Source organism: Rhinolophus hipposideros, assembly GCF_964194185.1.
Source record: "Rhinolophus hipposideros genome assembly, chromosome: 19".
Lineage (NCBI taxonomy): Eukaryota > Metazoa > Chordata > Mammalia > Chiroptera > Rhinolophidae > Rhinolophus > Rhinolophus hipposideros.
Genome location: NC_138065.1, coordinates 49,392,796 through 49,407,451, shown reverse-complemented (window position 1 = coordinate 49,407,451; position 14,656 = coordinate 49,392,796). Strand labels below are relative to the sequence as shown.

The following is a 14,656-nucleotide window of genomic DNA, read 5'->3' as shown; positions in this document are numbered from 1 at the left end:
ATAGATGAAGTGAACTGACTCCAGTGTGGTTCAGTGGTTTGCCTAAGACAGCACTGTTAGTAAATGACAGTCTGTGTGCTTGTTCTTCTCGTCTTCAGTCCAGTGTCTTCGTCGCACCATTATTTTCTCTCTGGTAAAGGATTCTGACTAGTTCTATGGGTCTTAGGGTTTTTTCACCCTAGTAACTATTAAAACCAATATTTTTTAAAACAATTTATTCTTAGTTCCATAATGTTTCAACCCGTCCTCATGTGCCCTGTCCATTCTGCTTGTCTTTGCACAGTTGCTAAGAGCGATTTTAGGCCTCATAGTACTTGTTTTAGGACACATTAATTGAAAATTAAATCATTAAAATCTGGTCTGAGGTGATCCTCCCTCGTTCCACTTTGGGCTTCAGATGTGCATTTCTTTCACTTTAAACGTAGAGCTCTCTCTACCCAGGCTGATTCCTAGGAATTTTTTCTCTGGCATGTCAGCAGCAGCAGGGTCTCCTTTTCCACTTCGCCTCTTGCCTGCCTGCTTTTCCTCTTAACTACACTTCGATCTTCTCAGGGCTTATGTGGTCCCATTTTGCATCTTTCTGGACTTTTTTCTGCCCTTTGGGCATTCCATCTGGCAGTTGCTGCTAAAGCACTCACATTCTAAATTTCCTTTGTCTCTAAATTTAGACTTTGAAAGTCGTGACAGCTTCTCATTTTCAGCAGATACTGGTGAGCATCATGTCTGGCAAGATAAATAGGCACGTGCTCAGTAAATATTGGATGACTATTAATTATCCTGGTCTTAGTTGGGGGATTTAATCTAGATTTAATATTTTTCCCACGTTGCTTGTTTGCATCTTAGTGTGTATGTTTCGTCAGGAAAATTTCTGACATTTTGTGGGAGTGTTTTCCTCCTTCTCTGTGCCTATGATGTCCAGTGTTTGTCAGAATAGGTTTGTCACACTCATCTGGTACTTTCTCTTTGTGTTTCAGCATCCTCCTCCAGACCGACAGGCAGTACCTGGAAGACCAGGCCCTTTTCCCCCCAAGCAGCAAGTACCTGATGAGGATGAAATGTGGAAGCAAAGAAGAAGACAGCAGTCCGAGCTTTCTGCTGCGGTAGAACGTGCTCGTAAACGGCGTGAAGAGGAAGAGCGAAGAATGGAAGAACAGAGGAAGGCAGCATGTGCTGAGAAGCTGAAACGGTTAAATGAAAAGCTCGGCATAGTGGACAAGCAACCATCGCCAGAGGAAATTAGAGAAAGGGAGCGAGAAAAAGAACGAGAGCGGGAGAAAGAACTTGAAAAAGAACAAGAACGGGAGCGCGAGAAGGAGAGGGAAAAAGAAAGGGAAAGGCAACAAGAGAAGGAAAAAGAACTGGAAAGAGAGCAGGAAAAACTAAGAGAAATGGAGAAGGAAAGAAAGCAAGAAAAAGAGAAAGAACTGGAACGGCAGCAGGAAAAAGAAAAAGAACTAGAACTGCAAAAGACAAAAGAACAGGAAAAGGAATGTGAGTTGGAGAAGAAAGAAAGGGAGAAAGTGGAGGAAAAAATCGAACACAAAGAACCTGCTTTAGAGCCTACGGTAGAAAAACCAGAAAGTGAAAACAGCGGTAATAAAGGTATAGTAATCTTCTTTTTTCTCACATACACTTTACAAAATGCTTCACGTTACTTACGGTGTTGATGTTTGTGAATTTTTAATACTAACCTAAATTTCACGATCTAAAAAATAATATAATATAGAATCTAAATAAACCAAAGATTGTTTTTTGGGGTAGAAATTTTCCCTGTTTTTTTTCTTAAGGTGAAATCCATGTGACATAAAATTTAGCGCATTACTCATTACATGTACAGTTCAGTGGTATTAAGTACCTTCACAATGTACATCCATCATCACCATCCATCTCCAAACTCTTTCCATCTTGTAAAACTGAAACTATACCCATTAATCAATAGCTCTCTATTCCCTCTTTTCCCAGCCCTGGGCAACCATCCTACTTTCTGTCTCTATGATATTGACTATTCTCAGTGCCTCATATAAGTGGAATCATATATTATTTGTCCTTTTTTTGTGACTGGCTTATTTCACTTAACATAATGTCCTCAAAGTTCATTCATATTGTAATATATAACAATTTCCCCTTTTTTGAGGCCAGTAATTCATTATATATATTCACCACATTTTGCTCATCCATTCATCTGTTGGTGACCATTTGGGTTGATTCCATGTTTTAACTATTTGGAATAATGCTGCTATGAATGTGAGTGTGCAGATATTTCTGAGATCCTGCTTTCATTTCTTCTGTGTGTAAGCCCAGAAGTGGAATTACTGGATCATAGGGTAATTTCTATTTTTAATTTTTGAGGAACCATTTGTGCATCTTCTTTGGAGAAATGTCTAAGCCCATTTTTTAATCACATTGGTTGTTGAGTTTTAGGAGTTGACTGTATATTCTGGATGGAAATACCGTATCAGATATATGATTTGCCAATATTTTCTCTCATTTTATGGATTGTCTTTTCACTCTGGATATTCTTTTGATGCACAAAACTTTTTAGTTTCCATGAAGTCCAATTTGTCCTTTTTTTTTTTTTTAACCTCTGCCTTTGGTGTCATAGCCAAGAAGTTTTGTATGTTGTGTTAGGTAAGGATCCAACTTCATTCTTTTGCATGTGGCCATCCAGTTTTCCCATCCCTATTTGTTGACTGCCCTTTCCCCCATTGAGTAGTCTAAGCACCCTTGTCTAAAGTCACTTGAGTATGTATCTGATGGTTTATTTTAGGGCTCTATATTTGAATCCATTGGTCTATGTCTGCCTTTTTGTCAGTGTCACAATGTTTTTATTATTGTAGCTTCATAGTAAGTTTTAAAATGAGGATGTGTGAGTCCTCCATCTTTGTTATTCTTTTTCAAGATTGTTTTGGCTATCCTGAGAATCTGTATGAATTTTAGGATGGGTGTTTCTATTTCTGTAAAGAATACCATTGGGATTTTGATTGACTCTGTAGATTGCTTTGAATAGTATAGACATGTTAGCAATATTAAGTCTTCCAATCCATGAACATGGGATGTGTTTCCATTTGTTTATGATTTATGTCTTCTTTAATTTTTTTCAGCAGTATTTTGTAGTTGTCATTGTAAAAGCCTTTCGCCTCCTTGGTTAATTCTTAAGCATTTTATTCTTTTCAATGCTTTTGTAAATTGAATTGTTTTTATAATTTCCTTTTCAGGTTGTTTATTGTTGGTGCGTAGGAGTGCAAGTAGTTTTTGTGTGTTAAATTTGAATCGGCTGAATTCATTTATTAGTTATAACAGTTTTTGTGGCATCTTCAGAGTTTTCTATTATAACATCATGTCATCTGTGAACAAATAACTTCTTCTCCAATTTGGATATCTTTTATTTCTTTTCTCTTGCCTATTGTGACTAGAATTTTCAGTACTTAGAATAAAAGTGGCAGAGGTGGGCATCTTAGTCTTGTTCCTAATCTTAGGAAAAGCTTTCAGTCTATCACCATTGAGTGTGGTGTTGGCTGTACGTTTTAGATTAATAATTAATTTTTTTAATGCTTTAATTTTTTAAATCGTGTAGAAAAACAGTTACAGACCACTGTTACAATACTATGAGCTTTTATAATTGCCTTTATTGTGTTTACTGAGATCTTTATTTTGTCATACAGCCTTGATTTACTGTCTAGTATCCTTTCATTTCACCCTACAGGATTCCCTCGAGCATTTTGTGGAGGGCAGGTCTAATGGTAATGAACTCGCTCAGCTTTTATCTGTGAAGGTCTTAATTTCTCCCTCATTTAACACTTTGAACACTGCCTTCTGGCCTCCAGTGTTTCTGAGGAGAAATCTGATAACCTTACTGAGAATCCTTTGTATGTTACTTCTTAGTGTTTTCTCTTGCTGCTTTCAAGATTCTTTGTCTTTTGAAAGTTGATTATAATGTGTCTCAGTTTCGTTCCTCTCTTAAGCTTCTTAGATAATTATATTCAGTTTTTATTTTCCCCATCAAATTTAGGAAGTTTTCAGCCATTAAGTCTTCAAATAGTCTCTCTGCCCCCTTACTCTCTGATTTTGGTCTGATTGATCTTGTCCCACAAGCGTCTTAGGCTCTGTTTACTTCTATTTTCTTTCTGTTCTTCAGACTTAATTTTCGTTGTTGTATCTTCAAGTTCACTTATTCTTTCTTCTGCTTGCTCAAATGTGCATTTGAATGTGAGGTGAGGGATATGTAGCTGGTACTGTGCTAAGAGCTCTAATTGACTAAAATTAACTGCACTTTATTGCAGCCTTCCCCCGAGTTACAAACCTTCAGTAGACTCCAGAGTCCCAAAATAGTTACATCAGGCAGACTCTGACAGTGCAATTGTTGTCTGGGTTTGGGAAGAGATGCTGGTACTCCTACTCCACAATTATCCCAGAATCCTCTCTGTCTTACATAAGTGTTGAATATTTATTAAAACATGGAAAGTAGGTAGTATTTGAAATGTTTTATTATTGCAACAAATCAAATACAGATTTTTGTATGGTGAACATTTGGACTTGTGATCTCTGCCTTAATAAGAATCCAGCTTTGAGGAAACCTCAATGTTACCTCATTGGTGGCTACCAATATTAGAATACAAAACAGTACTTTGGAGTATTGAGGATGAGTATTCCTTCTTACCTTTATATATATGTGTATATATAATCAATGTAATAATTTCACTTCATCACAAATGTCATGTATTTGTTAAGTGTTATAGGTAAATACCATTCTCTTTCACCTTTTCTTTGGACAGAGGATGACCCAGTTTTCACTAGACAAGACAGTAATCGCAGCGAAAAAGAGACCGCACAAGTGGCGCATGAAACAGAACCAGAATCAGGGTCTCAGCCTCGGCCTGCTGTTTTATCTGGCTATTTTAAACAGTTTCAGAAATCTTTACCACCACGATTCCAGCGGCAGCAGGTAACAATAAAAACATTTTATCATGTACAATTGAAAAGGTTTATTGTTCATTAGTCTGAGAAATAATTTGACATAAGACCTAAAGTGCTCAAAGCACACTTATTTTCCCTTTTAAATCAAAGTTTGTTGACGGGTTTTACTGTGAACTTCTGTGTCATTCCTTCTTTCCTCTGCCTCCTTTATAGACGCTCTCTATCTTCCTTTCTGGGAAATGGTTTCCACAGTATAATTAACGAGTGATTCATTGCTTAAGTCAAGATGTCATAACTTAATCCTTTGTTCTTTTGTCTTGCCACCTCTCACTGTTAAATATCTTTTGAATTCTTTTCCCTGAAGGATTGAAAAAAAGCCTGTTATTTTCTGACATGCTTGGTTGTATTACCGTAGCACACGGAAGTAGAATGTCAGGCTGTGGTACCTGTGTCTTTCAGGAGCAGATGAAACAGCAGCAGTGGCAGCAGCAGCAGCAACAGCAGCAGCAGCAGCAGCAGCAGCAGGGTGCCCTTCCCCAGACCGTCCCGTCACAGCCGTCCGGTGCCGCCGTCCCTCCTCCACCACACCGGCCTCTCTACCAGCCCATGCAGCCCCACCCTCAGCATTTGGCTTCCATGGGCTTTGATCCCAGGTGGCTCATGATGCAGTCGTACATGGATCCTCGAATGATGTCAGGTAGACCTGCCATGGATATTCCCCCCATTCATCCCGGTAAGTAGAAATTAGCACTGCCTCGTGGCAAGTGCTAAGATCAGGTTTTCATTCCCTCCCCCCCCCCCCCCCCCAGTTTTTAGTCTTAATTTCTTGAGAGTTATAATCTGCTAAGAACTTAAAAGGACACTTAGATTTTTAATCATAAAATTATATGACTCCCTTTCAGCACAGAGTAGTTAAATGCCAGACACTGTACCAACAGTGTGGTAAGACCAAAACACTAGTTATTCTCAGTCTTGTAGATATTGTTTTAAAATTTTAAGATGGAAAAGTATTGTCTTATTAATAATATCTATTGTTTGCTATATTGCTTTTGTTCTTTTGTGTTTTAGCATTTGAATTTTGTCCATATATCACATATTCCAGCTTATCAATTTCTCCGTCGTTTACCAGCCTAACACTTGTTTCCTTGTAGTTTAGCTAAAAACAAATGAATTAGCAGTCTCTTATGGAATCTATCAGGATAAATCCAAATAATCCATTATTAAAATGACATAGAGGAAAGTTTATGGGTGATAAAAACATAACCAGGAATCCCGTGACGGTTTTAAAACTTACACTGAAATTTTAAAATTTAAGAGGTATAATTTATAGTGTATTGATCAACTAATTAAACTACATAAATAGAATTTTCTATAGGAAATATATTTTCACTATTGGTGTAATTTTTGTGTTTGTATTAATATGCATAGAGTTAACAGTGCTTGTTATCTGATTATGTTTTCTTTCCTTTAAAATAGGCTGCTGTTGTGGTTTTGCTTGCTTAAATCTTTCATAAATTCATTTATTTAACAGCAACAATAAAAATCTCATTCATGGAAAAACTCATAATTGTTACTGATCATTTGTTGAGTTAATCAGTTCTATTTGGCAAAAAGTATTTCTTTAGCTTAAGTATAGAGAATGCCAAATAGTAATAAACCAGATTCTATGTCTATGACTTTGTTTCTTTCAGTGTTTTTTGTTTTGTTTTCACCTTTTTCTGCCCTTTTGTACAGGAATGATTCCTCCTAAGCCACTGATGAGAAGAGACCAGATGGAAGGGTCACCAAACAGTTCTGAGTCATTTGAGCATATAGCTCGATCTGCAAGAGATCACGCACTTTCCCTGCCTGAGCCCCGTATGATGTGGGGGTCAGATCCCTATCCTCACACCGAGCCTCAGCAGGCTGCTACTCCCAAGGCAGCAGGAGCAGCTGAAGGTGTGAGGTAATGACTACAACGGCTAATAGACCAAATCAAGGACATTGTGGTGAAATGAAAGCCGCATCGCGGTCATTCTGATTTAGGACTGAGCCATAAATCGGATTGCCTCCCATTTAGTGTGTGTCATTTCATTTGGGGACATAGTTTCTCATTTTTTGGCATTTCTATGTTGTTTAGCGCTTTTTTTCGCCTAGTTCTGTACACTGAATTAAATGCTGAAATTTAGTGTTAGATGTTAAAATTGGCAGGTTTCTGCCATTGATTAGGTAATTGACATGTAGTCTGACTAACGTGTTGATGTCATTCTTCCGTGAATGAAAAATAGTAGACGTTTAATTGTCAATAACTTACAGAAGTTTACTAAGGCCAAAATAAGGACATATGCTAATTTACAAAGATACGTTGAAGTAGCAGACAACTGATGATCTCTGATAATTTATAACCATAAAGTTGGAACTTGCACCATTTGTGTATTCTATGATGTTTTATAATTCTGGTTCACTGGGAAAGACAGACCTTCTCTAGTGTATAGTTTTCCATCTTGTGCACCTGAAAGTTATACCCATTTAGTAGCAGCTCCTCATTCCTCTCGCTCCCCCACCCCCCACCCACAATCCCTGGCCACTTACCATTCTACTTCCTGCTTGGATAAGTCTGATTACGTTCTGTACCTCATAAGTGAGTCATGTGGTATTTGTCTTCCTGTGACTGATTTATTTCACTTAGCATAATGTCCTCTATGTTGTAGCATATAAGAGGATTTTTTTAATGGCTAAAGAACATTCACTTATGTATATATGCCACATTTTCTTAACTCATTCATCCGTCAATGGAGGTTTAAGTTTCCACCTCTTGGCTATTTTGAATAATGCTGCACTAAACTTTTTATAGCAGCATAAAGATGCTCTTTATGATTAGGATTCATTGTTTTGTTTTAGTAGTAGGGATTATTTTGCTGTGCACTGAACATAAGAAAGATGTTGCCTTGATGGTTATGCCTCTGAATTCTCGTTATCCTAGGCCTGAAGTCCCACTGGATCAGGAACAGATTGCTGCTGCTTACCCTCTAGAACATAGTCAGTTAGAGGCTCATCCAAAAGCAGACTTGGTTAGAGAATCGACTGAAACTGAAGCACATAAGTTTTTAAGCAGATCTGTGGAAGATATTAGGCCTCACCCCACTGACACAAATCATCAGTCTGCTTGTTGTGATGTACCTGATCGAAAGACTGCATCCACTCCTCAGGAAGAGTGGGTTTCAGCCGGAGAAAGTCAGCCTGCCCGGAAGAGAAGTGTTTCCCATGGATCTAACCACACTCAGAAATCAGAGGAGCAAAGAAATGAGCCATCTGCAAGCATTCCCAAAGTAATCAGCAGGTGCGTGGATGCAAAAGAACCGGCAGAGAGGTCAGAGGACAAACCCAGAAAGGATGGCTTTCTACGATCTTCTGAAGGACCAAAGCCTGAAAAACTGTATAAATCTAAATCAGAAACTCGTTGGGGCCCAAGGCCAAGTTCCAACAGAAGAGAGGAAGGTAATGATAGGCCTGTGAGAAGATCAGGTCCCATTAAAAAACCTATACTTAGAGATATGAAGGAGGAGCGAGAACAGAGGAAGGAGAAAGAAGGAGAAAAGGGAGAAAAGGTCACTGAAAAAGTTGTAAAACCAGAAAAACCAGAAAAGAAAGATCCTGTCCCCCCACCCCCACCTCCCACAATAGTGATCCCACCCCAGTCGGGTCCCCCAACACCTCAGCCAGAGCCAGAAAAATTTCCTTCACCAGAAACTCCAACCTTGGCGCAAAAGCCACCTCAAGATGCTGAGAAGCCCTCAGAACCTGTAAGTAGCGCCGAGGCAGAGCCTGCAGCTAAAACTGTAAACCAGCAAACTGTCACCGCACCAACAGTCAAAGAAGAGAAACAGCCTGAGAAAGTCATCAGCAAAGACCTTGTCACAGAGCGGCCTCGACCAGATTCAAGGCCAGTGGTTAAAAAAGAATCATGTCTACCCCCTAGGACCTATTGGAAAGAAGCTAGAGATAGAGACTGGTTTCCAGATCAAGGGTACCGAGGCCGAGGCCGGGGTGAATACTACTCCAGAGGCCGGAGCTACAGAGGCTCGTATGGCGGGCGCGGCCGTGGCGGTCGAGGGCACACGCGAGACTATCCTCAGTATCGAGACAACAGACCTCGTGCGGAGCATGTGCCCGCAGGGCCCCTCAGGCAGCGAGAAGAAAGTGAGACGCGAAGTGAGAGCTCCGATTTTGAGGTCATTCCCAAACGAAGGCGACAGCGTGGTTCAGAGACTGACACCGACAGTGAAATCCACGAAAGTGCAAGTGACAAGGACAGTTTGAGCAAAGGTAAACTCCCCAAAAGAGAGGAACGGCCTGAAAACAAAAAACCTATAAAGCCTCAATCTTCTTTCAAGCCTGAAAATCATGTCCGAATGGATAGTAGACCTCTAGAAAAGCCTTATGTAAGGGATGACGATAGACCCAAACCGGGCTTCCTTCCTAAAGGAGAGCCCACACGGCGAGGCAGAGGTGGTACATTCAGGCGTGGGGGCAGGGACCCTGGGGGGCGCCCATCGCGTCCGTCCACCTTGCGGAGACCTGCCTATCGGGACAATCAGTGGAACCCCAGGCAGGCAGAAGCTCCTAAACCAGACAACGCAGAGCCACCGAGGAGACACGAGCAGTTTGTTCCTATGCCAGCAGACAAACGACCTCCAAAATTTGAGCGGAAATTTGACCCCACTAGAGAGAGGCCTCGGAGACAGCGACCTACCCGCCCACCAAGGCAAGATAAGCCGCCCCGATTTCGACGGCTCAGAGAGAGGGAGGCGGCTTCCAAACCCAGTGAGGTGGCCGTGCCCGCCGGTGGCACAGTGAGCACTGTGGTTCAGGAGCCAGTTAGTACTGCCGGGGAGGTTTCTGGGAACAAGACACCAGACTTATCTAATCAGAACTCTTCAGATCAGGCAAATGAAGAATGGGAAACAGCTTCTGAAAGCAGTGATTTCAATGAGAGGCGGGAAAGGGATGAAAAAAAAAATGCTGATTCGAATGCACAAGCTGTTGTGAAGGCTGGAGAGAATGTTTCACCCCCAAAACGAGAAGTAGCAAAGAGAAGTTTTTCTAGTCAGAGACCTGGCGTAGACCGCCAGAATCGGCGCGGCAACAGCGGTCCCCCCAAATCTGGAAGGAATTTCTCAGGTCCTAGGAATGAAAGGAGAAGTGGCCCACCATCAAAAAGTGGGAAGCGAGGGTGAGTGCTTTGTTTCAGATATAATTACTTGTGCGTCTTTAAAGAGCTTGGAGGAGACTTCTTGGTTGAACTGTGCAAAGGAAAGGAGCTAGTCTAGAGGACCAACCACATTGTACTCCCCAGATCCTTTTCTCGTTCTTAGGGAAAGAGGTCAATGTGTCTCCAGGGTCTTTGCCTGCCTGGTTTTCCAGAAGAGGCCTCTTAGACTTAGGGGAAATCTACCACCTAGGGTTGGACCCAGATAGTGTCCCGTTTGGCAGACTGTCATCTTGGTGATAAGCAGCCCACCTTTCTTGTTTCTCTTTGTGAAACCCCAGTGCTCACAGGTCTCGTCTGGGGCTTAAATTACTATGTCGTAACCATAAACTTGCATTCTGTACTGGTTTCTAGAGAGTGAATGATGAACCATCAGGACAGATTATATTCCCCCTCTAGCCGCAAACTATAGTAAATGACCTAGCTAGAGAGAAACCCAGAAAGCAAAGTCCTGCCTGCCCACCCAGGCCACCAATAACAAATGCCATCTCACTGGATGTTTTTTTAAAGAATCTTTCTAAACTGTGCTAACCTTACTATGTTCTTAGAATGATAGTTACAGTGAAGTATCATTGATTTCTTCAGTATTAGGAAAATTAAAGTAGCAGTTCGCCTAGTTTTAAATCCAGGCTCAGTTACTTACTAATTGTATAAACTTTTGCTTCTTCAGTAAAGTGGGGAGAAAGTAATAGTATTTATAAAAATGTGTGAAGATACTGACATAGTATTTGGGAAACACTTAATACCTACCTGGTTTATGTAGTAAGCAAGCAACTGTTACTTTGGTGTGCCCTATTTTTTGACCAAATTCCCAGTTTTGCAGCCTGAGCTGGTAAGAAATTTATTTAGGCAAAATTATATTAATCTCCAGTGACTCTTTGTAGTTAAAATGAGTGTTTGCAAGACTCCCATTTAGAAGAGATGAATTCATTCTTCTGATACTGAGGTCACCCTTTGTATCAAACACTTGATAAGCTTTTCTCGTGAGTGATACTATAGGCTGAGATGAAAACGAATTAGAAAACCCATTTTCCATGGTCTGTTTTCATAAAATTTTTATAAAGTAAACCCAAGAATAGAATTTGTCTGTTTAGAAACAAAAACTATTGAAATACATTTGGTCTGTGAAGCGAATTGTTGCCAGCTAAAAGTGGTTTTCTGTGTGTTTACATTAATGTATAAATCTGAACTTTTAAAAACAATGCTTTTCCAAATTTGTTCATTTGCTGCCCTCTTGTGGAGAAGATCCAGTAGTGAATGCTTTGGACTAGCTTATTACATCACAGACATTTTCTGCTATAAACACTTGATTAGCTCATTTATTTATAACGTGATAGACAAATGACATGCTAACAACCTTCAGGGAATGATTGGAATTCTAGAATTGAATTGCTGGAAAGAACTGCTCTAGGGAGCTAGTCCGTCTCTTGTATTGGAAACTCAGTTTTAGTGCAGTTATCCTCAACAAAAGTCACCAAGGCTTGTTGGTTTTGATTTAGAGTCGTCTTTCCCACTGCTGTTCCTTCTTAGACTGAGCTTTAAAAACTGCCAGTAAAGAGCATTTCTTTTTTTCAGGTGTGGAGATAATAACATCTCAAATTGTTGTTTGTAGACCGTTTGACGACCAGTCTGCAGGCACAGCTGGTGTCGACCCCATGAGTGGCAGTTGTGCACACCACCCAGAGGGGACAGCCAATGGCACAGGACAGAAGAGCTGCAAAGATCCCACAGGGAAGAAAAGAGAAGAGCCCAAGCCAGGCCCAAAGAAACCCAAAGAGAAAGTAGACGCACTGTCACAGTTTGATCTCAACAATTACGCAAGTACGTCTTAGGTCCTTTTAGTTGTCTGTCTGTCTGTGTGTCTGTTACATTAAGGAAAATGCTCTAAATAAAGAAGTCAGCAAGGAAGGAAAGAGTTGAACCTACCAGGTAGCGATAGAGACTGATTATGAATCACTAACTGATGTACCTTGAACAGTTACATCTGTGTACACATGCTGTGTCTTCAGTGAGTTATGACCTTGGTAGAATTGGTACCGAAGATCCGGTAAATAGAGGGTGACAGGATGGGAGGCAGTATTGCCGTAGATAAATAGTTTCAGAGAGCCGTGAAGTGATAGGGTAGCAAGTGCAAACGATACCACAAGCAGTTAGAAGCTATTTCGTACAGAAGTTAAAGAGTCTAAGTAGACACCTCATGTGAAAATGGGCTATTTGCCATTCATTCACCTGAGACTTAAACTGAAAATACTGGATAAAATTGAGAGACGTACTAAGTTAGGACCAGGTCATAGTAATGGGAAACTTAGGTTCTGTTATTCGAGTGTTAAAGATGTAGCTGAGTGTTCTTTCATCTAGTGAACGGTTATTTATGCATCTAAACTTGGTTTCGACTAGGGCCTTGGCATTATTTCTAGACCAGTGGCTCATCTGGGGGCTGGGTGCTACTGACCTCTTAGTGGGTGTCGGCCAGGGATGCTGCTGAAATTCTGCCGTACGCAGGACAGCCAGCACAAAACATCAGTAGTGCCGAAGTGGGAAAGCCAGGGGCAGCTGGGACACTTGCCTTATGGTGGTTCAGGAGAGGGACTGGCACCCATCTAAATAGCACATTTGGAAAATGACAAGGGAAGATTATAAAAAGTCCACAAACCATGGCAGATTGGTCTTCCCAAGTATCTGTTTACTGGTTTTCCTTCTTCCAAAGAACTTTTGGAGTAGAAATTTCTCAAAGTATTATTGGGTTAAGACATAATATAAAAAGTAAGAACTCTATTTTCCGAATCAATGATGGAAATTGAGCTGTTTGCTTTAACTCGTTAAAGTTAAATTTCAGTTAGTGTTCTAGGTGGTTTTCCTAATAATATTTGTTAGGTAGATAACATCTCAGCCCAAAATACTACAAAGCACCAGGCAAGAAAAGGGTGTTGAAAGCAAACTCTGTTGTTCAAATTTCCATAAATGCTGCATGTAGCTGGGTGGCCTAACTCTTCAGAAGATTCTAAACTCTTTGGCAAGAAAATTAAAATAAAGCACGATGGCATGGCCATGAATGGAAGCTTCACACACACTTTGTAACCTAAATGAAAACTGCGGAGAATTTAGAATTATGAAGAGGTGTCCTAAAGAGTGAGAGCTGGCCTTAGTATTTATTTTTGTTTTCCTATCAGTGTTTACATAAATGCAAATTTTTAGCTACTTAAAAAGAATATTTTGCAGGTAGATTCCTTATGACCACTCCCTGATCATACTCTCACAAGTTATCGCCATTCTGAATTTCATATGTATCATTCTCAAGCAGCTATTCTAATTTTAACAGGCTCCCCTACTAAATCCTATATTGTTTGCAAAGTTTAAGTAATTTGTTTGCCTCACCCATTTCTTGTATTTGTTGTGTGGACATTATACCTACAACCCCAAATCATACCACCTGAACTTTTAATTTTTTTAATATTATTTAATGGGTCAAGATTTCTTATACTCCCTGGAATGCATGACAATTTCAACAAGATAATCAGAATAATTGTTTAGTTGGACTGTGAGTGGAGTTATTCATCTACTAGTTCTTATGAGGTATGCACATCCATGCCACTTAAAAATCGCTTGGACTTTCATATATTTCATTTGTCTTTACACATTGTAGACAATGGTCTACATAAAATAGAGCCATTACGAGTCATAAGACCAACTTGGCTAGTTACCATCACCTAGCAAATCAATCTCTCAGAGCTTCTCATCCTTTGAAAAGGGAAAACTGTGGTAATAGCCACCTGTTAGAATTGTTAGATGAAAAGGAGAAAACATACTACGAATGTAGATCTTTAGAGCACAGTGCAGATCTGAGGCTGGGAGAGGTAGAGAGTAAGTGATTTGAGTAGGATAATAGGGCAATTTTGATTTTTAAAAAAAATATACATTACTATTATACTGCTTAAGAAAAAAGACCTCATTCACAGCAGATAGTTTTAGGACTTTTATTTTTAACCTTGTTTATGAAATCTTCAAATCTTAACAATAAATGTCCATCTTATGGTATGAGAAATGGATTATACTGTGAGTTGTAAGAACTAGATTTTTGCCTTTTTTTTTTTAAATCACAATTGGACTAAATACTTCTATTTATCTTTTCGATTGAAAAAAGAAAATATTTTAAATATTTTTCCATACCCGTAGGTGTTGTTATAATTGATGACCATCCTGAAGTAACAGTAGTTGAAGACCCACAGTCAAATTTGAATGATGATGGTTTTACTGAAGTGGTATCGAAAAAACAACAAAAACGTTTACAGGATGAGGAACGCAGGAAGAAGGAAGAACAGATCATACAGGTTTCGTGTTTCAGTTTATTGCTGGTTATTTAGATGGTTGTCCAAAATGTTTTAACAAATGGATAAGGTTTCCATCTCGCTATAAAGTCAAGGCTGTATTTATTATTCAAGTGTGGAGAATGGCTTGATTTTCACAACTTTAAACTGTTTTTACCCAGAATTGAGA

At 39.8% G+C, this 14,656-nt stretch overlaps 1 protein-coding gene across 19 annotated transcripts in view; it reads left to right on the top strand.

Moving 5' to 3' along the window:
• The window catches only part of PRRC2C (proline rich coiled-coil 2C), a 78,634-nt gene that overhangs the window by 36,805 nt on the left and 27,173 nt on the right, over positions 1-14,656 (top strand). For all 19 annotated transcript variants that reach the window (XR_013991699.1, XM_081025621.1, XM_081025613.1 and 16 more), the window contains exons 12-18: positions 975-1,602; positions 4,773-4,942; positions 5,374-5,647; positions 6,649-6,859; positions 7,877-10,126; positions 11,775-11,983; positions 14,336-14,490. Coding sequence is in view for 18 of the 19 variants with exons in the window: in XM_081025621.1 (XP_080881747.1) it covers positions 975-1,602; positions 4,773-4,942; positions 5,374-5,647; positions 6,649-6,859; positions 7,877-10,126; positions 11,775-11,983; positions 14,336-14,490 (3,897 nt within the window). In the remaining variant the exon portion in view is untranslated. The remainder of the gene's footprint in view (positions 1-974; positions 1,603-4,772; positions 4,943-5,373; positions 5,648-6,648; positions 6,860-7,876; positions 10,127-11,774; positions 11,984-14,335; positions 14,491-14,656) is intronic.